The sequence below is a fragment of the Eretmochelys imbricata genome, chromosome 14, assembly GCF_965152235.1.
Source record: "Eretmochelys imbricata isolate rEreImb1 chromosome 14, rEreImb1.hap1, whole genome shotgun sequence".
Taxonomy (NCBI): domain Eukaryota; kingdom Metazoa; phylum Chordata; order Testudines; family Cheloniidae; genus Eretmochelys; species Eretmochelys imbricata.
Window position 1 is genome coordinate 38,290,078 of NC_135585.1, and position 21,627 is coordinate 38,311,704.

A 21,627-nucleotide genomic window follows, 5' to 3' on the forward strand; every position below is an offset into this window, starting at 1 on the left:
AAAAAGTAATTTTTCCTCTGCTGATACTCACACCTTCTTGTCAACTGTTGGAAATGGGCCACCTTGTTTGCATTGGCCTTGTTGGCACGACAACAGTAATTTTCCTTCCCTTGGTATTCACCCCTTCTTGTCAACTATTGAGAATAGGCCACTTCCACCTTAATTGAATTGGCTTGTTAGCACTGACCCCCCACTTGGTAAGGCAACTCCTATCTTTTCATGTGCTAGAATATATATTCTGCTTACTGTATTTTTCACTCCATGCATCTGATGAAGTGGGTTTTAGCCCATGAAAGCTTATGCCCAAATAAATGTGTTAGTCTCTAAGGTGCCACAGGGACTCCTCATTGTTTTTGCTGATACAGAGTAACACGGCTACCACTCTGAAACTAATAATAGTAGGGCCCAGATTTTCCTGGATGTGATTGCTGACAGATTTCTTCCCCAAATAGTTGCTGAACCAACAAGAGGTGATGCCATTTGAGATTTGGTATGGGTGAGCAATGAGGACCTCATAGAAGAACTGGTTGTAGGGGACAACCTTGGTTCAAGTGATCATGAGCTAACTGAGTTTCAACTAAAAGGAAGGATAAACAAAACTCGATCTGCAACTAGGGTGTTTGATTTCTAAAGGGCTAACTTAAAAAAATTAAGGGAATTATTTGGCAAGTGGACTGGCGCGAAGAACTTCAGGATCTTAATGTGGAGGAGGCTTGGAATTACTTTGTAGAAGTTGCAGAAGCTATCTGAAACCGGCATCTGAAGCAAGGGGAAAAAATTCATAAGGAAGGGTTGCAGACCAGCCCAGACGAGCAAGCTTCTCAAACAGGTGATTAAAAGAAAGCAGAAAGCCTGCAAGGAATCGAAGATGGGGTGGTTCAGCAAAGAAAGCTACCTCATGGAGGTCAGAAAGTGTTGGGATAAACTGAACATGCCAAAAGGCAAGCGGAGTTGGACCTTGCAAAGGGAATTAAAACCAATAGTAAAAGGTTCTATAGCCATATAAATAAGAAGAAAACAAGGAAAGAAGAAATGGGACCACTAAACACTGAGGGTGGAGATAAAAGATAATCTAGGCATGGCCTAACACCTAAACAAATACTTTGCCTCAGTTTTTAATGAGGCTAATGAAGAGCTTAGGGGTAGTGGCAGGGTGGCTAATGGGAACGAGGATATGGAAGTCGAAATTACCATGTCCAAGGTGGAAGCTAAATTCAAACAGTTTAATGGGACTAAATCGGGGTCCCTGGATAATCTCCATCCAAGAATATTAAAGGAATTGGCACATGAAATTGCAAGCCCAATAGCAAGGATTTAATGAATCTGTAAACTTGGGGATCATATCCTAGGATTGGAGAATTGCAAATATACTGCCTATATTTAAAAAAGGGGAAAAAAAAGTGAGCCAGGAAACTACAGATTTGTTAATTTGACCCCAATTGTATGCAAGATCTTAGAACAAATTTTGAAAGAGAAAGTACTTAAGGACATAGAGGTAAACAATAATTGGGATAAAATAAGCATGGTTTTACAAAAGGTAAATTGTGCCAGACCAACCTGATCTCTTTCTTTGAGAAGATAACTGATTTTCTAGACAAAGGAATTGCAGTAGAGTTAACCTACCTGGATTTCAGTAAAGCATTTGATACAGTTCCACATGGGAAATTATTAGTTGAATTGGAGAAGATCAGGATTAATACGAGAATTGAAAGGTGAAGAAGGAACTGGTTAAAGGGGAGACTACAATGGGTCATACTGAAAGGTGAACTGTCAGGCTGGAGGGAGGTTACTAGTGGAGTTCATCCAGGATCGGTCTTGGGACCAATCTTATTTAAAATTTTTGTTACTGACCTTGGCACAAAAAGTGGGAGTGTGCTAATAAAATTTGCCGATGACACAAAGTTGGGAGGTATTGCCAATGCGGAGGAAGACCGGAATATCAAACAAGAAGATCTGGATGACCTTGAAAACTGGAGTACTCGAAATGGGATGAAATTTAATAGTGCAAAGTGCAAGGTCATGCATTTAGGAACTAACAACAAGAATTTTTGCTGTAAACTGGGGACGTATCAGTTGGAAGCAACAGAGGAGGAGAAAGACCTGGGTGTATTGGTTGATCACAGGATGACCATGAGCTGCTAATGTGATGCGGCCGTGAAAAAGACTAATACAGTCCTAGGATGTATCAGGTGAGGTATTTCCAGTAGAGAGGGGGAAGTGGTAGTACCATCATACAAGGCACTGGTGAGACCTCAGCAGGAATACTGTGTGCAGTTCTGGTCTCCCATGTTTAAGAAAGATGAATTCAAACTGGAACAGGTGCAGAGATGGGCTAGTAGGATGATCCAAGGAATAGAGAACCTATCTTATGAGAGGAGACTCAAAGAGCTTAGCTTGTTTAGCCTATCCAAAAGAACGCTAAGGGGAGATATGATTGCTCTCTACAAATACATTAGAGGGATAAACACCAAGGAGGGAGAGTAAATGGATACAAACTGGCCATCAACAAGATTATGCTTGAAATTAGATTAAGGTTTCTAACTATCACAAGAGTGAAGTTCTGGAACAGCCTTCCAAGGGGAGCAGTGGTGGTAAAAAACCTAACTGGCTTCAAGACTGAGCTTGACAAGTTTATGGAGGGAATGGTATGATGAGATTGACTACAATAGCATGTAGCCAATCTGCAACTGATAGCAGCAAATATCTCCAGTGGCTGGTGATGGGGCACGAGATGGGGAATGCTCTGAGTTACTACAGAGAATTCTTTCCCAGGTATCTGCTTGGTGGGTTTAGCCCACATGCTCAGGGTCTAACTGATTGCTATATTTGAGGTCGGGAAGGAATTTTTCCTCAGGTCAGATTGGCAGAGACCCTGGGGGTTTTTCGCCTTCCTCTGCAGCATGGGGCACAGGTCACTTGCCAGTTTAAACTAGTGTAAATGGTGGATTCTCTGTCACTTGAAGTCTTTAAACCATGATTTGAGGACTTCAGTAATTCAGCCAGAGATTTGGGGTCTATTTCAGGAGTGGGTGGATGATGTTCTGTGTCCTGTGATGTGCAGGAGGTCAGACTAGATGATCATGATGGGCCCTTCTGGCCTTAAAGTCTATGAGTCATTAGATCATCCAGTCTGAGCTCCTGCTTAACAATAACCACAGAATTTCCCCTGTTACCCCTGCACTGAGCTCAATAACTTGTTTGGCTAAGATGTACCTTCCAGCAAGGCAGCCAGTCTTGATTTGAACATATCAGGAGATGAGAATTCATCATTTCCCTTGGTAGTTTGTTCCAATGGATAATCACACACATTGCCAACAAACTGTGCCTTATTTCTCATTGAAATGTGTCTGGGTTTAGTTTCCAGCCTTTGGTTCTAGCTGGGCCTTTCCCTGTTCGACGAAAGAGCCCTTTGATAACCAGCGTTTTCTCCCCAGGAAGGTGCTGATACGCTGTGATCAAATCACCTCCCTCTAGTCTTTGATAAACTGAACACATCGAGCTCTATAAGTCTCTCTCTCACTGGAAGATATTTGAGAGCTGGAGAAAATCGTTTTTATGGCTCTTTTCTGCTCCCTCACCAATCTTTCAACATCCGTTTTAAAACGTGCACCCCAGCGCTGCCCATGGTATTCCAGAATTGGTATCACCAGTGCTCTTCACAGAGGTGAAATGCCCTCCTTGCTCCCCTGTTCATATAGCCATGGATCGCATCAGCCCTTGCCCCGCAGCATCATGCTGGGAGCTGAAGATGAGTTACTTGTCCACTGTAGTCTGAGCTCCAGCTTAACAATGTGATGTGGGCGAGGGTCAGACACATGAGCTTCCCCAGAGAAGGGCAGGAATGAGATTGCACCAGGTCAGTGCTTGCGATGAGGGAGTGACAATGACCAACAGCACAGACGGGAAAGTGACTCTGCCAATGGCCGTGCCCAAGGCACAGATGAAACCACCCCTTGGAGTAGATGCATACTCAGATTCCTCTCATTCATATCCCATTAGTGACTAGTCCAGAAACACTGAAACTGCTTATAATGAATTGCCAGCTATTATTGATTAATGTTAAATATTAATTATTGACTGAGTGACTATCCAAGGTCATACAAAGAGGCTGCGGCTGATCAGAGAAGAGACCCCAGGTCTTCTAAGTCACAGGCTGGTGCCCTAACCGCTGTAGTACCCATCCTCTGGAAAAAAATTACGGTAGAGCAGTAAATGCTTGGGCAAAGTTTCCTAATCTGTAAGGAATCCAGTCTCCATTCAGTTCATTTCTAACGTACACCCTTTTTCTGTGGGGTGCTCAATACTGCCCAAGAAATACTGAGGGTCCTCAAGTCCCACAGATATGCAGGGAGGAAATACTCAGCATGAGACAGAAAGCATCTGAGGATTGGGCTGGGATGGTGCACAGGTATCTGCCTCCCAGAAAAGTCTGGAGAGGCAGCTGATAAGTAGTAGTAGTAGAGAAACTGAAGGCCAAGGTCCCTGAGAAAACAATGATCTGTCAGGGAGAGAGAGATGGGGACAGCCAGCCAGCAAGCAAGAGGGTGAGGGGAGGACAGACAGAGGGATGTGTAAGGGCAGAGATGATAGCTGGGTCTCTGTTCTGATTCATCAGTTTTTCTAGCTGTGAACCACAAAGAAACCGACTCTGAAGTTCTTACTCTGGCAGAGCTCCCAGCGTGTGCGGACACTGTCCAAGGGCGGTGTCTCAGAGCAAGGGCTGCATATGGACAAGGACCTGAGGATTTGCCCCGAGGCTAGTGACACTTACCTTCAAACCTTCGCATGAAGCAGCGAGCTCCCCGTCGCCAGTGACTGGGTCTGGTGTTAGTCAGCCTTCTTGTCCCAGTTCATGGGCAGACACCTGCCTATGGCTGCTGGGATGGGCATCTCTCGCTGCCTGGGTTGATTGTTGGCATCACACAAACCCTTAATGTCTCCTGCTCTGGATTCTTGCAGTATTTATCAGGGAAAGCAGCCAGCCCCTGGCCCTTGCCGCTGCTGTTGGGATCTTCCTTGGGACTGCTGCCAGTGATCCTCTGGGTTCCCTCCATAGGAGAATTGATGCTGTGTTACTTGTTAAAACAGTGTAACATCACAAGAATGGCCACTCTGAGTCAGACTAATGGTCCATCTAGCCCAGTGTCCTGTCTCTGGCAGTGGCCGGTGTCAGATGCTTCAGAGGGAATGAACAGAACAGGGAAATTATTGACTGATCCATCCCCTGTCATCCAGTCCCAGCTTCTGACAGTCAGAGGTTTAGGAACACCAAGAGCATGGGGGGTGTGTCCCTGACCATCTTGGCTAACAGCTATGGATAGACCTGTCCTCCATAAACTGTTCTAATTCTTTTTTGAACCCAGTTATACTTTTGGCCTTCACAGCATCCCCTGGCAATGAGTTCTACAGCTTGACTGTGCGTTGTGTGAAGAAGAACTTCCGTATGTGTGTGTTAAACCTACTGCCTATTAATTTCATTGGGTGACTCCTGGTTCTTGTTTTATGTGAAGGGATAAATAACACTTCCTTACTCACTTCCTCCACACCAGTCATAATTTTATAGACCTCTCTCCTATCCCCTCTTAGTCGTCTCTTTTCCAAGCTGAACAGTCCCAGTCTTTTTAATCTCTCCTCATATGGAAGCTGTTCCATGCCCCTCATCATTTTTGTTGCCCTTCTCTGCACCTTTTCCAATTCCAATATATCTTTTTTGAGAGGGGGCGACCACATCTGCACGCAGTATTCAAGGTGTGGGCGTACCATGGATTTATAGAGAGGCAGTAAGATATTTACTGGCTTATTATCTACCATTTTCCTAAAGGTTCCTAACGTCGTTTGCTTTTTTGACTGCCGCTGCACGTGGAGCAGATGTTTTCAGGGAACTATCCGCAATGACTCCAAGACCTTTCTTCAGTGGTACCAGCTAATTTAGACCCTATCACTTTGTAGGCATCATTGGGATTATGGTTTCCAGTGTGCACTGCTTTGCACTTATCAATATTAATTTCATCTGCCATTTTGTCGTCCAGTCACCCAGTTTTGTGAGATCTCCTTTGTTACTCATGCTCTCTCTGTCTGTCCCTCACCTTCTCACTTCCTGTCTTTCTCTCTCTTTTTCTCTCTCTCTGAGAACTCATTGTTTTTTCAGGGACCTTGCCCTTCAGTTTCTCAACTACTTATCAGCTGCTTCTCCAGACTTTTCTGGGGGCAGATTCCTATGCACCTTCCTAGCTTTGGACTTAACTTTCTTGAGTAACTTTCTCTCATCTGCAAATGTTGCCACTTCACTATTTACCCCTTTTCCCAGATCATTTATGAATATGTTGAGCAACACTGGTCCCAGTACAGATCTTTGGGAGGAGCCATAATTTACAGCTCCCCATTGTGAAAATTGACTTTTATTCCTACCTGTTGTTTCCTATTTTTTTAACCAGTTACTGATCCATGGGAGGACCTTCCCTCTTATCCCCTCTCTGCTTGCTTTGTTTGAGAGCCTTTGGTGAGGGACCTTGTGAAAGCCTTTCTGACAGTCCAAGTACACTATATCCACTGGATCACCCTTTTCCACATGTTTGTTGACACCCACGAAGAATTCTAATAGATTGGGGGGGCATGATTTCCCTTTACAAAAACTGTGTTGGTTCTTTCCCCAACACTTTGTGTTCATCTGTGTGTCTGATCATTCTGTTCTTGACTATAGTTTCAACCAATTTGCCTGATAATGAAGTTAGGCTTCCCAGCTTGTAATTGCCAGGATTGCCTCTGAAGCCTTTTTTAAAAATCGGTGTTACATTAGTTACCCTCCATTCATCTGGTACAGAGATTGATTTAAGTGCTAGGTTACATACCACAGTTAGTAGTTCTGCAATTTCATATAAGTTTCTTCAGAATTCCTGGGTGAATACCATCTGATGCTGATGACTTATTACTGTTTATTTAATTTATCAATTTGTTCCCAAACCTCCTCTATTGACATCTCAATCTGGGAGAGTTCCTCAGATTTGTCACCTAAAAAGAATAGCATAGGTGTGGGAAGGTCCCTCACACCCTCTGCAGTAAAGACTGATGCAAAGAATTTGTTTAGCTTCTCCGCAATGGCCTTGTTTTCCTTGAGTGCTCCTTTCTCACCTTGATTGCCCCACTGACTGTTTGTCAGGCTTCCTGCTTCTGATGCACTTAAAAAATTGCTTTTAGTTTTTGTGTCCTTAGCTAGTTGTTCTTCAGATTCTTTCTTAGCCTCACTTACTTATACTTCTATGCTTGACTTGACAGAGTTCATGCTCTTTTCTATTTTCCTCAGTAGTATTTGACTTCCAATTTGTAAAAAGATATCTTTTTGTCTCTAACTGCCTTTTTTACTTTGCTGTTAGCCATTTTTCTGGTGTTCTTTACTTTTTTTTTGAGGGGGGGGGTAAATTTAGTTTGAGCCTCTATTATGGTGTTTTTAAATACTCTCCATGCAGTTGGCAGGCATTTCACCCTTGTGACTGTTCCTTTTAATTTCATTTAACTAGCATCCTCATTTTTGTGTAGTTCTCCTTTTTTGAGGTTAAATGCTACTGTGGGGGTTTTCCCCTACAAGGATGTTTATATTTAATTACATTATGGTCACTGTAACTGAGCAGTTCATCTATATTTACCCACCTGGACCAGATCTTGTGCTCTACTTGGGACTAAATCAAGAATTGCCTCTTCCCTTGTAGAAAGAAAAGGAGTACTTGTGCACCTTAGAGACTAACAAATTTATTTGAGCATAAGCTTTTGTGAGCTACAGCTCACTTCCCTGGATACATGCAGTGGAAAATACAGTGGGGAGATTTTATATACATAGAGAACATGAAACAATGGGTGTTACCATACACACTGTAACAAGAGTGATCAGGTAAGGTGAGCTATTACCAACAGGAGAGCCGGGGGGGGGACAACATTTTGTAGTGATAATCAAGGTGGGCCATTTCCAGCAGTTGACAAGAATGTGTGAGGAACAGTGCTGGGGGGGGGAGTAAACATGTGGAAATAGTTTTACTTTGTGTAATGACCCATCCACTCCCAGTCTTTATTCAAGCCTAAGTTAATTGTATCCAGTTTGCAAATTAATTCCAATTCAGCACTCTCTCGTTGGAGTCTGTTTTTGAAGTTTTTTTGTTGAAGCATTGCCACTTTTAGGTCTGCAATCGAGTGACCAAAGAGATTGAAGTGTTCTCCGACTGGTTTTTGAATGTTATAATTCTTGACATCTGATTTGTGTCCATTTATTCTTTTATGTAGAGACTGTCCAGTTTGGCCAATGTACATGGCAGAGGGGCATTGCTGGCACATGATGGCATATATCACATTGGTGGATGTGCAGGTGAACGAGCCTCTGATAGTGTGGCTGATGTGATTAGGCCCTGTGATGGTGTCCCCTGAATAGATATGTTTGTTTTTCTTAGCTAATAAATCCTTAGTTAGTTTACTATAGGATTGGCTACAAGAATCATCTTTGGTGTAATACCTAAAGTGCAATTGACCTGGGGTAAGTGACTGGTCCTTTGGGACTGGGAATAACCTGAATATTGTGATTTTTGGTGTAAGGGGCCATCTATTGCAAAGGCAGGCTCACCTGGGTGGCAAGACAGACTGGAGTGCCCAAGGGGACTGTCTGTGATTCCATGTTAAGGTTGTTGTAGTCCTTAAGGAGTTCCCACTTGATACTTGGTTGGTGAAATCTAAGTCTAGAACTCACAGCCAATGTGGGGGTTGTGCCCTGCTTCTGAACAGTCTGCCCTGAGGTTGGTACCCGTGCTCTTCAGCCACTCCAGACAGCCTGACAGCTCTTCTTCCCCCGTCATCAGGGATGGCATGAGTGAGCCAGGTGGTCTTGAAAAGTATGACAATACTCTCCCCTGACTTCAGCAACTCAGGGGCTGGAAAAGGGTGTGAAGTGGCCGTTACACTTTACAAGTGTGGTATTCTGTTGGGGGAGTGGGATCAGTGTTTGAACATAGGGCCAGGGCAGGGAGCACCTGCCCACTGCAGTGACACGGTAGAGTGGGAGCGTGTGGTGTGGGTATTTTGGGGTTTCGCACAAATAGGGAAGTGTTAAGGTTGTGTGGGCATTTATCTTCTCTCTGTATTTCCTGGTTCTCAGAAGTCAGAGTTTTGCTGAACTCAGCCTTTGGGAAGGGCCCTAGCTACCACAGGGCACCTTAACTCTGCATTAACAAAGGTTTTTTGTGACATTTTATTTCCTAGTTTTTTAAACAGAAGGAGCAATGTTTGTTGGTGGGAGTTACTGGCTGTTTAGACAGCTGTCGTCCTCACCTAGGTTTGCAGTTGATGTGCTACTGTGGCTCGGTAATAAAAGACCTAGTTTTTATATTGTGCTTTTCATCAGCAGATCGCCAAGAGCTTGACACCATTATCCCCATTTTACAGATGGGAAACTGAGGCACAGAGAGGTGAGGTGAGTTGCCCACGGCCATCCAACAGGCCATTCGCAGATCTGGGAATAGTCTCAATCCAGTGGTTTCTCCACTGGGCCACACAGTTGCTCTGTGATTCCACAGTGCTCTTCCCCACTCCTCGGCATGTTTTGTTGTAGTTTCCTCCTTGCCCTACCCTTGGTGCACATGGAGAACAATGGATCATCACCCTCTTTCTAACAACCTGGTACAGCTCTGAAGCCTGTTATCACAGCCCCCCTACCCTTCTCTTCTCTGGACTAAATAGGCCCGATTTTTTTCTACCTTTCCTCACAGGTCAGGTTTTCTAAAGCTCTTTATCATTTTTGTTGCTCTCCTCTGGACTGTGTCTAATTTTTCCACAACCCTCTTAAAGTGCAGCGCCCAGAACTGGACACACTACTCCAGCTGAGGCCTCACCAGTGCCGAGTAGAGCAGAAAAATTATCTCCCAGGTCTTACATACAACACTCCTGTTAATTCATCCCGGAATAGGCAATCTAGCCCAGACGGTCAGCAAAGAATAACTTCTACGGGCCAAATCCTAAGGAACTCATTTTTCTCTAACTCAGGACATGTCTACACTACAAAATTAAGTCGACCTAACTGACAGCGGCATACAGCCGCCACAGTAATTACATCACTTGTGCGTGTCTGCACTTTGCTCCTTGTGTCGGTGGTGCATGATCTCACCAGCAGCATGTGCATGGATTGCACCGTCAGTGTGGGGCATTGCGGAAGGCTCCTGAAAGCCAGTAACAGTCGACATAAGCAATGCAGTGTTTACATTGACACTAACTACATCGACCTTGACTCTACGCCGCTTGTGGAGGTGGGGTTATTAAGTTGGCTTAGCGGGGCAGTTACGTCGGCGGGAGTGAAATTTAAGTGTAAATGCTTCAATGGTTAGGTCAACGTAAAATGCCTTGCATCGACCGAGCTCTGTAGTGTAGACCAGGCCTCAGTCGTCAATGGCCTTTGTGTTTACACTGTGTTAACAAGCACCATAGCACTGAATTCCCTCCTGAGGGCACTTTCAAAGGGATCATTAGCAGCAGCCTCAGCGGAGATCCCAACAGCTGCCTGAGCCAGCATGAGGCTGCTTTCCCCTATAAACCCTGGAAGGCTCCAGAGCAGGAGGCATGGAGGTCCCTTATAATATACACGGGTGTGTGCATCAAGAAAGAAATCAAGAGCCAGCCCAGTGCAGCAGTAGAAGGTAGATGTCTTTGCAGAGCAAATGAGGGCTTGTCCACATGGGGCGCTTGTGCACAACAGCGGGGTGTTAATTCTAAAGTGTCCCAATGTGTCGTGCACAAAGGACCTTTCAGAGGGCGCCAGCAAGAGTCTACACGAGCCCGTTCATGAGCCACACGTTGGTGCCCTTTAGAAATCCCATTGCTCTTGAGTGCACTACCCCACCCTGTAGACAAGCTCTGAGAGCAGGAGACACGGAGGGGAGCAGCATGGAAGTGGAAACCGGATCCTGATCCCCACACCCACTCGGCATCGACAGAGAGGTCGCCACTTCTTGCTGAGGATTAAAGGTAAATCTGAACTTCCTGGGGTTTGTCCACACAGGGAGTTAGTGCGTGGCAAGCTGGGGTGGAAATCTACCATGCTGTAGGTTGCTGTGCAGTAAGGGGCTGCGTGGACCCCCCTATCAAGCACTAAAAGTCCCCTAGTGGCCTTTGCCCGAGCGCTGTTTGAAATGGGGGTAGGTCAATGCGCACTAGGGAACGTTTAGTGCACTGGAGCAGGGTCCACACAGCATGTCAGTACGTGGCAGGCTAGTGCGCTGTAGACTCACCCCCCAGCTTGTCATGATCTGGCTCTCCATTTAGACAAGCCCTTAGTCAGATCCTGGGGATCTCACGTAGGGAGAAAACGGTGCCGTAGTGGGAAGGAGCGCAGCCGGGGTGCTCTCTCAGGCGCACACCGCAGCTGTGCATATCCTGCTCCCTCTCACTTCCTACTCTGCCCCTGATATGCCTCAGCCCTGCCCCCAACAGGGCCAAGCTGCGACACTGCAGAGCGTGGCTGGGAGCATTGAGTTCCAGCTGTTCTGTTGCACCAGGGGTGCTGCACGAAATCCAGGCCCAGACACCCTCACGCTTCAGCTGGGCTGCAGAGTGCAGCGGGGGTAGTGTGTGTCTCAGAGCGCCGAGGAGGGAAGGAAAGGGAGAGGGGTCTGTGTGTGGCTGTTCGGGGCGTTCCCTTTGTGCACGGGGCAGGGCACTGGGCAGAGGCAGTTTCCCAGCTGCGCTGCTGGTCAGTGTCGCGCTCTCAGTGTCTCAGGCACTCGCATGAGGAGCGCGCGCTCACGCCCCGCTCTGCTGGCTCTGGCATGCAGGCTCCTGAGCTGCACCTGCCGTCTCAGAGCTGGGGGAGGAGAGCGTCTCTTCTTTTCCCATTTGCTGCATGGGGCTGGGAATGGAGCAGAGGGTGAGAAGAGAAGCAGATGCATGGATGGGCAGAGTTTAATGGGACTGGGAATTTCAAGGGAGTCAGGTGACCAAATCCCCTTGATTTTCAACTGTGTGTAACCCTTCTGCCCGTCGGAGTTGGCAGCAACAAGGGCCAGGTTCAATATCTAGGGGATCCATTCCAATAACACAATGCAAACCGGCTCGAGCCCCCACCCAGTGACCTGGGACAAATATATACCACCCCCGCTGGGCGCCTCCAAGAGGCAATACTTCCCCTCTCGCAAGCACATAGTCTGAGTGTAGCAAAAAGCCTTTTAATAACAGAGAGAAACAATGTGGCATTATGTTGGGGAAACACCACTAACAGGATTCATAACAGAACCCATGAGCAAAAGAACCCACCCCAAGCAAATTGGGGCATGCCCCTTTCCCTTTGGTTCTTGAGTCCAGCAACCCCCAAATCACCCAAAGTCCCAAAAGTCCAATGACCCAAAAGTCTCTGTCCCTGGTCAGGGCAGCCCCAGAGTTCAAAAGTTTATCTTCAGAGCTTTACCTCCCAACCTGGGTGGAGATGGGACGGGGGTAAGAGGCACCTTACATGATCTGAAGCTGACCGCCCCACAGCTCCATAGGCCTTCACTCCACTCCGCTCTGCCAGCCACCCCACGAACTCCTTCGCTCCGCTCCGCGGCCCACAAGCAGCTCCCGCCGTCCTACGAACTGCTCCACCAGCCTGTCCACAAGGCACTCCAGCCGTCCCGCAAACTGCTCCACAATATATCTTCAGGCTCCCCCACTACTTAACACAACGCTCAGTGATTTCAGCTCTTAGTCAGTTCAGCTCTTTCGTGAATTCAGCTTGTAGTAGGGGAGCCTCAGTGCTGGTGCACTGTTAGCCCAAAGTGAGCTCAGCAGCCTGTAACTAGACTTCTAATGAAATCAAAATTAGCTCTGATATTCCACAGTGGAGAGAGGAGGAAGTGCAATTAGCGTGAAAGGCCCTCACCAAGGGGCCCATGCCACCACGTATTAATACTTGTCCCCAGCCTCTCTCAATTCACACAGTTTTGGAACCCATGATCCTTGCCTAGTGAGTGCCATTTAGTTGATGGTATAAAGAAAAGGAGTGCTTGTGGCACCTTAGAGACTAACCAATTTGTTTGAGCATAAGTTTTCATGAGCTACAGCTGTCGAGAGCTACAGATGCATCCGATGAAGTGAGCTGTAGCTCACGAAAGCTTATGCTCAAATAAATTGGTTAGTCTCTAAGGTGCCATAAGTACTCCTTTTCTTTTTGTGAATATAGACTAACACGGCTGTTACTCTGAAACCTGTCATTAGTTGATGGTGAGTCCCTCCATCATAACAAAAGGCCAAGTATAGTTCCAAACACAGTTCCCATAATCAGGGTAATAACAATTTATTCTTCCTGCCCCAATAACAGAGACACTGGGGATCCCACAGCAGCCAAAGTGACCATTTGGGCAGCTATGGCCTCATTCTAGGCGGGGTGGGTGTGCCTATGCAAATGAGATCGGCCCCTGAAGTTCTTTTCCACAACTTGCCACACCTCACCACCAGATGTCAGGGTGGAGCTCATCCTGACACTGCTTACATGTGCCTAATTTCTTTAGGTCCCTTTGAATATCCCAGCCTCAGAAAAGGCTCGGAGAGTTTAATTTAAAGAGGAGATGAACAGGGTGGGACATGCGAGACGTTAAGGACTAATGAATAGGACAGAGAAACTCCATCAGGTGCACCTCCTAATCAACTTAACAGGCAACACCTTTAACACTCAGACACGAAACAAGGAAAATCTCACTGGGCACTGATCTGCATTTTTAGGCACTAAGCACCTTATCAAACCTGGCCCCCTGGGCCTCAGTTCTGTGTTCTCTGTACAATGGGCACAAAACCCTTTTCCAATCTCACTGTGGCGTTGTGAGGATAAATGCATTAAGGACTGTGAGGTGCTCAGATACGACGGTTTTGCTCAGTATTGTAACCAACACACTTCCATTGTTCTTGGTGCATGGGAATTTTCACTGAGTGAAGGCTGATTAAGGACTGTAGACCATGCAGGGTACTACTAGGAAAACGCTTGAAATACAAAGGATCTATCTCTTTGTCTGTCTATCTCTCTTTCTTTTGGTTTCTGAGCATTTCCCATTCTATCCTGTCCCAGACAGGGTGTTTCAGTGTTTCTTTGATTGCCTGCATTTGAGTCCTCTCTATGAAATTTTGCCCTTGCTTTTCAGCCCACTGTTGTTTTCCAAGCCCCTTTTTATACTGTGGATGAGATATAGTGACTGGGTGAGTATTTCAGAGTAACAACCGTGTTAGTCTGTATTCGCAAAAAGAAAAGGAGTACTTGTGGCACCTTAAGAGACTAACCAATTTATTTGAGCATAAGCTTTCGTGAGCTACAGCTCACTTCATCGGATGCATACTGTGGAAAATACAGAAGATGTTTTTATACACACAGACCATGAAAAAATGGGTGTTTATCACTACAAAAGGTTTTCTCTCCCCCCATCCCACACTCCTGCTGGTAATAGCTTATCTAAAGTGATCACTCTCCTTACAATGTGTATGATAATCAAGGTGGGCCATTTCCAGCACAAATCCAGGGTTTAACAAGAACGTCTGAGGAACAGTTGGGGGGGGAGGGGAGGGAATAAACAAGGGGAAATAGGTTACTTTTTATAATGAATCAACCATTCTCAGTCTCTATTCAAGCCTAAGTTAATTGTATCCAATTTGCAAATTAATTCCAATTCAGCAGTCTCTCGTTGAAGTCTGTTTCTGAAGTTTTTCTGTTGTAATATCGCAACTTTCATGTCTGTAATCGCGTGACCAGGGAGATTGAAGTGTTCTCCGACTGGTTTATGAATGTTATAATTCTTGACATCTGATTTGTGTCCATTTATTCTTTTACGTAAAGAGTGTCCAGTTTGACCAATGTACATGGCAGAGGGGCATTCCTGGCACATGATGGCATATATCACATTGGCGGATGTGCAGGTGAATGAGCCTCTGATAGTGTGGCTGATGTTATCAGGCCCTGTGATGGCGTCCCCTGAATAGATATGTGGGCACAGTTGGCAACGGGCTTTGTTGCAAGGATAGGTTCCTGGGTTAGTGGTTCTGGTGTGTGGCATGTGGTTGCTGGTGAATATTCGCTTCAGGTTGGGGGGCTGTCTGTAGGCAAGGACTGGCTTGTCTCCCAAGATCTGTGAGAGTGATGGGTCGTCCTTCAGGATAGGCTGTAAATCCTTGATAATGCGTTGGAGAGGTTTTAGTTGGGGGCTGAAGGTGATGGCTAGTGGCGTTCTGTTATTTTCTTTGTTAGGCCTGTCCTGTAGTAGGTGACTTCTGGGAACTGTTCTGGCTCTATCAGTCTGTTTCTTCACTTCAGCAGGTGGGTACTGTAGTTGTAAGAAGGCTTGATAGAGATCTTGGAGGTGTTTGTCTCTGTCTGAGGGGTTGGAGCAAATGCGGTTGTATCGCAGAGCTTGGCTGTAGACAGTGGATCATGTGGTGTGGTCAGGGTGAAAGCTGGAGGCATGTAGGTAGGAATAGTGGTCAGTAGGTTTCCGGTATAGGGTGGTGTTTATGTGGCCATCGTTTATTAGCACTGTAGTGTCCAGGAAGTGGATCTCTTGTGTGGACTGGACCAGGCTGAGGTTGATGATGGGATGGAAATTGTTGAAATCATGGTGGAATTCCTCAAGGGCTTCTTTTCCATGGGTCCAGATGATGAAGATGTCATCAATGTAGCGCAAGTAGAGTAGGGGCATTAGGGGACGAGAGCTGAGGAAGCGTTGTTCTAAGTCAGCCATAAAAATGTTGGCATACTGTGGGGCCATGTGGGTACCCATAGCAGTGCCGCTGATTTGAAGGTATATATTGTCCCCAAATGTAAAATAGTTATGGGTAAGGACAAAGTCACAAAGTTCAGCCACCAGGTTAGCTGTGACATTATCGGGGATAGTGTTCCTGACGGCTTGTAGTCCATCTTTGTGTGGAATGTTGGTGTAGAGGGCTTCTACATCCATAGTGGCCAGGATGGTGTTTTCAGGAAGATTACCAATGGATTGTAGTTTCCTCAGGAAGTCAGTGGGGTCTCGAAGGTAGCTGGGAGTGCTGGTAGCGTAGGGCCTGAGGAGGGAGTCTACATAGCCAGACAATCCTGCTGTCAGGGTGCCAACGCCTGAGATGATGGGATACCCAGGATTTCCAGGTTTATGGATCTTGGGTAGTAGATAGAATATCTCAGGTCGCGGTTCCAGGGGTGTGTCTGTGCGAAATCAGCTGCTCTGTAATTCCATAAGGAAAATCAATTCTTGTGCTCAGGTGGTTCATGGCCAGGCTGTGGCTTGATACACCTTCTCTAATTGCCTCGGGACTGTGGACACACTCCGCCAACTACATGCACTTAGAGCATTTGTGTGGGGACACACACAGTCGCCTGTATAAAAACGCCTTCTACAAAACCGACTTTGAGAAATTCCACCTAATTTCATAGTGTAGACAAGCCCTTGGTTAACTGATAACTTGGACACATTTCAGCTGACTTGGTGTTTCAGTGATCGTTTGAGTGAAATTGGTTACAGTGATACGCTACTGATCTAGTGTATTACTAATTTGTCTCTTTATTTCTCTAACATTGGAATGCAGAGGGTTTTTTTATATTGCCTTTTCGGATGTGTTACATTTCTTATGATAAATAGAGCTTCTGGAAAATTTCTTCTCAAAACTGTTTTGTTTGTTTGTTATGGAAAATTGGGTTTTCAAATTAAATGAGAATTTTTCATGAAAAGTGTCTGCTTTCCCTGGAAAATGGCATGTTTTCATTTAAAAAAAAAAATTGGCCAAACCCCAAAAACTTTTCAGCCAAAAACTGAAAAATATTTGGTCAAAAATCAAAAGCTTTCAGCTTCTGGTGGAAAATTTTCAGTTTTCAGCCACAACATTTTGATTGTCAATTTTTTTCACAAAAAGTCAAACATTTCTGTGAAGGAAAAATAATCCGTCAGCTCTAATGTCAAATAGGGGTGTTTCACACATCTCCCTCTATTTGTCTGATGTCTCTCTGTCTGTCTGCATGTGTCTCTCTGTGCCTGTCAGTCTCTCTCTCTCTTTGCCTGTATCTTTCCCTCTGTTTCTATGGCATCTGTGGTGTATTGAAAACTGTGTTAAAATTATATGCTCTCACTTTAAACTCTCAAGGGTTCTCCTGGTCCTGCTTTCAAACCAGGGGGCTCTGTAGGGAAGCATGAGATCAGTGTCTTTCAGCAGTCAGTCTGGAAAGAGCCAGCCTAGAGCAATGTTGGGTGAGTCGGGTCTCTCTGCCCTAGGGAGCAGCCTGCTTTTTCTCTCTCAGGTTTTGGTTCTTGTGCATTAGGGTTCTGGATTTTATGCAATAAAGTCATGTTCCGTTGCAACCTTCCAGAGAGAGTATTTGATGTTTTAATCTAACTTCCCTGTTTGTATGCTGTGAGCATAACAGTACCCAGGGCAATTCTCATAGCTTTTATCTCCCATCCCCCACCCCTTAAGACAGGGCTTGCATGCCTTTCTGTCTCCCTGACAACTCACCTCTTTCACATGGATTCTCACTCCTTTCCTCAGTTGTTTTCAAAATGTCCTTCTGGATTTTCCCATAAAGTGGAAGTTCTGTGCAAGTTCCTGACCCTGTAGCTGCTGGTTGTCTTCAGCAGAGCCTTTCCTCCACTGACCGGAGTGTCACCTGAGAGCTCTCAAGAGCTGTCGGGAGGCATTGAGCACTGCATCATCTCTTTGCAGTGTTCTTCCAGATTACAAAGTAGATCAACCACACCTACTCCTCTGTCTATCCCACTTAAGGAATTTGGACCCCCAATTCCCATTAAAATAATAATAATAATAATAATAATAATAGTAATAATAAAATAATAATAATAATAATAATAATATATATTCAGTGCAGCCAGTCAGTTATTTAAAAATAAAATACATAGCATGTAGGATGTACATGTACACGGAATTTACAGCTCCTGGTTCTGACCTCACCTGGGCAGCTGTAAAATGGGAGGATCTCTAGCAGAAGTTAAATTTGCAAAAAAACAGTTTGTGAGATCAGAATTAGACCTCGTGGATTTATTCATGTGAGGAAAGGCTGCAAGATCGTTATTGTTAAAGCAATTCCTTTACTATCTCTTAGCTCTGCTGACCTTTTTAGTGTGGTCTAAAACTTCCCAGTGGCTACCATCCTTTGAGGAACAGCAGATCCTTCGAGGCTCTGCTTAGTTTGAATTAATGTCCTGATTCAGCAAAGCCCTCAGGCCCAGATTTTTGAAGCTATTTGGGGTTGCTGAGCTCAGTGTTGCAACAATGCCTAACTGATTGAGGAGCCTAAATTCCATTTTTAAAAGGGATATAGGCATGGAGGAGTCTAAATCCCATTGGCTGTCAATAGAATGAAAACTCCTTGGTGCCTAAATCTGGGAAAAAGTGAGTTAGGCTTGAGCATTGTGATGCTGAGTGCCGCAGCACCTAAATAGCTTTAAAAATCTAGGTTGCCTAAATACTGTTGAAAATCCCACTAGGCGTCTATCTGCAACTTTGGGTGCCTAAATGCCTCTGGATATCTGTCCTTCTGCCCTTGCTTAAGTTGATGGGATGTTTGTGCCTTTGAAAGTCCCACCTCTGAGTTTTAGTATTTTTATTTGTACCTAGATGCACCTCATAGAGAAAGCAGAAGAGGACAATCTAACGGTCATCACAGAATTCATCCTCCTGGGGTTTGGGGATCTCCCTGAACTGCAGATCCTTCTCTTCCTGGTTTTTCTAGTGATCTACATTGTGACCATGTCCGGGAACATCCTCATCTTTGCGCTAGTTGTGGCTGATCAGCACCTTCACACCCCCATGTACTTCTTCCTGGGGAACTTGTCCTGCCTGGAGACCTGCTACACCTCCGCCATCCTGCCTAGGATGCTGGCCAGCCTCCTGACTGGAGACAGAACCATTTCTGTCAGTGGCTGTTTTGCACAGTTGTATTGCTTTGGTTTTTTGGCAGCTACAGAATGCTATCTCCTAGCAGCAATGTCTTATGATCGATATTTAGCGATATGCAAACCCCTGCATTATGCAGCCCTGATGAACAGCAGGTTGTTCCTCCAGCTAGCAGGGGGGTCTTGGATAAGCGGATTCCTAACTTGTGTAATAATGATGTGTTTTATGTCACAATTAACATTCTGTGGCCCCAGTGAAATTGACCATTTCTTTTGTGATTTTTCTCCAATGCTAAAACTCTCCTGCAGTGACACCAGCGCAATCACACTGGTGGCTTTCATACTCACCTCCCTCGACTCGCCTTGCCCATTTCTATTTACTGTGACATCCTATGTTTGTATCATTGCTACTATCCTGAGAATCCCTTCCACCACCGGGAGGCAAAAGGCCTTTTCCACCTGCTCCTCTCACCTCATTGTGGTTACAGTTTTCTATGGGAGCCTAATGACTGTGTATCTGCTACCAAAAAACAATACACCGATAGCCCTGAACAAAGTGTTCTCTGTCTTCTACACAGTCCTGACTCCCCTGGTCAACCCCCTCATCTACAGCCTGCGAAACAAAGAGGTGAAGGAGGCCCTGAGAAAAGTCATCAGTTAATATGATGAAGTGATATGATGAAGTTAATATCCGATGAAGTGAGCTGTAGCTCACGAAAGCTCATGCTCAGATAAATTGGTTAGTCTCTAAGGTGCCACAAGTACTCCTTTTCTTTTCGCGAATACAGACTAACACGGCTGTTACTCTGAAACCAGTTAATATATGTTGCTCAAATGAATTCAGATGGAGTCACTGATCTGTGAAGGAATCTATGTGGCTCAATGAGTAAGAAAAGTTTACATCGAGTAGGGCCCTAGCTCATGCCAATGTGAACTGCTTTGGGGAATGTGAGGACATACTACATTTTGGGATAATGACATTCCCATTCATGGCTAAAGCTGATACTTGCTACTGCCTTAATTGGAAACCTTAACTGTCTTGCACTCTATACTCCACATGGTGACATTTGAGATTTCCGATACGTGTTTCATCTATTTCTCTGCTCTCTCTGAGTTGGGAAAATGCCATGTTTTACTTGGCACTGGCCTCAGATCCCTGTGGGTGGAATTAGCTGGTTCAAATATTTTCTCTCTCCTTGATCTCCTGGATTCCCAAAAGCTCCATAAGTTTATATCTGGGAAGATTGTACTGGACTTCCTATTGTTGTACTATATGCCATCTTGCAATGGGTAGAAGGGGCGTAAGGATGTGCCTATACTGCAATGTAAGCCTAGGGACTGCGGGACTTGAACCCATTGGCTTGGTGGGTGTAAACCTGGGCTTGAGCGTCCACACTGCATGTTAAGCTTAGGTTTAGAATTTCTGGACCCCGGCCTCATGCCAGTGCTCAGGCATCTGTGCTGCACTACGCAAACCTAAGTCAAACCAGCCTGTGCCAGGTTTCCTAGCACCCTCCCCAGCGGTAGCCGTTCTAGCCCTTTGTGATGCCCTGTGGGAAAACTTGACTGTCCATCCCGTGGCACTTTACCAGAAGCTGTTGCATCCTGCCAAGGCATCTGGCCGAGTTGTCTTTTGAGTCTACACGTGCCCGACGGCTGGAGCCAGCAACAGGGAGGAGTCAGTGTTTGAAGCACTTGTCTTGCTTGTGCTTTCACTCCTGTTTCAGGCAATGGGCAGAGAGTCCATGAAGTGCTGGTGGACATTTCGGGGGCATTTTCTGACCTGCTGAAGAAGGCACCTGTCGGAGGAGGAGGGGGGGTGAAACAGACCTGTCAGACTCAAACTGGCTGATGGTGCTCACGGATCTCGGGAGAGCTGCTGATGCCCCCTGTGTAGACCGGCGCTTCTGGAGCAGGGCCACAAACACAGACCAGTGGGACCCCATAGTCATGCGGATCTGGGATGACTAGAACTTGCTCATGAAGAAAGCTAGATTTCTGGAGCCTTGTGAGCAGCTTGCCCGGACCCTTCAGCACCATGACATATACACGAAGGAAGCCATTCCTGTTCAAAAGTGGGTTTCTACACCCCAGAGTCCTACAGGTCCGTTGCTAACCAGTTTGGGGTTGGAAAGTTGACTGGAAGGTAAAGTGGTGGCCGAGGTTTCTGAGGCGATCAGGTGTGTGGTTTATCCAAAGGTGGGGGCATAAACAATATCCCCGAAGTAACTGCTGGCTTGGAGAGAATAGGGTTTCCCCACTGCACTGGGGCCACTGATGGGACTCATGAGCCCCTTGCTTGCCCGCCTCAAGGAGCAGGAGTACATACACTGCAAAGGGTACTACTCCATGGGCATGCAGGCCCCTGGGGACCACAGAGGCCAATTTATGGACGTCAACGTGGGCTGCACGGGAAAAGTTCATGATGCCAGGGTTTTCCGCCAGCCAGGCGTCTACCTTCATGGACAGGCCGAAACATTATTCCAAATGACAATGTCATAAATGGAGTTACTGTTCCCATGGTTATTCTAGAGGATCCCATGTACCCCCTTTTGCCTGGGCTTATGAAACAGGATCCTGATCACAGAGGCCCTGGCAAAAGAAGGTTTAATTACATTCTCAGTAGGTGTAGAATGGCGGTTGAATGTGCGTTTGTCCGACTGAAATCCTCAAGCCTGAGTCTGAGTTTGGGCTTACTTTGCAGTGTAGGCATTCCCTACGACCCAGTGCATCAGACCCTAAACAGATTAATGGCTAA

The 21,627-nt window shown here is 45.8% G+C and overlaps 1 protein-coding gene and 1 pseudogene across 2 annotated transcripts in view; one reads left to right on the top strand and one right to left on the bottom strand.

Annotated features, from left to right (window-relative positions):
- LOC144275109 (uncharacterized) overlaps positions 1-21,627 on the bottom strand; it is an 807,364-nt pseudogene that overhangs the window by 396,642 nt on the left and 389,095 nt on the right. The window lies entirely within an intron of this gene.
- LOC144275106 (olfactory receptor 6N1-like) lies at positions 18,592-19,530 on the top strand. Its single transcript, XM_077834245.1, has one exon. It carries the CDS (start codon positions 18,592-18,594, stop codon positions 19,528-19,530), a length of 939 nt encoding a protein of 312 aa, XP_077690371.1.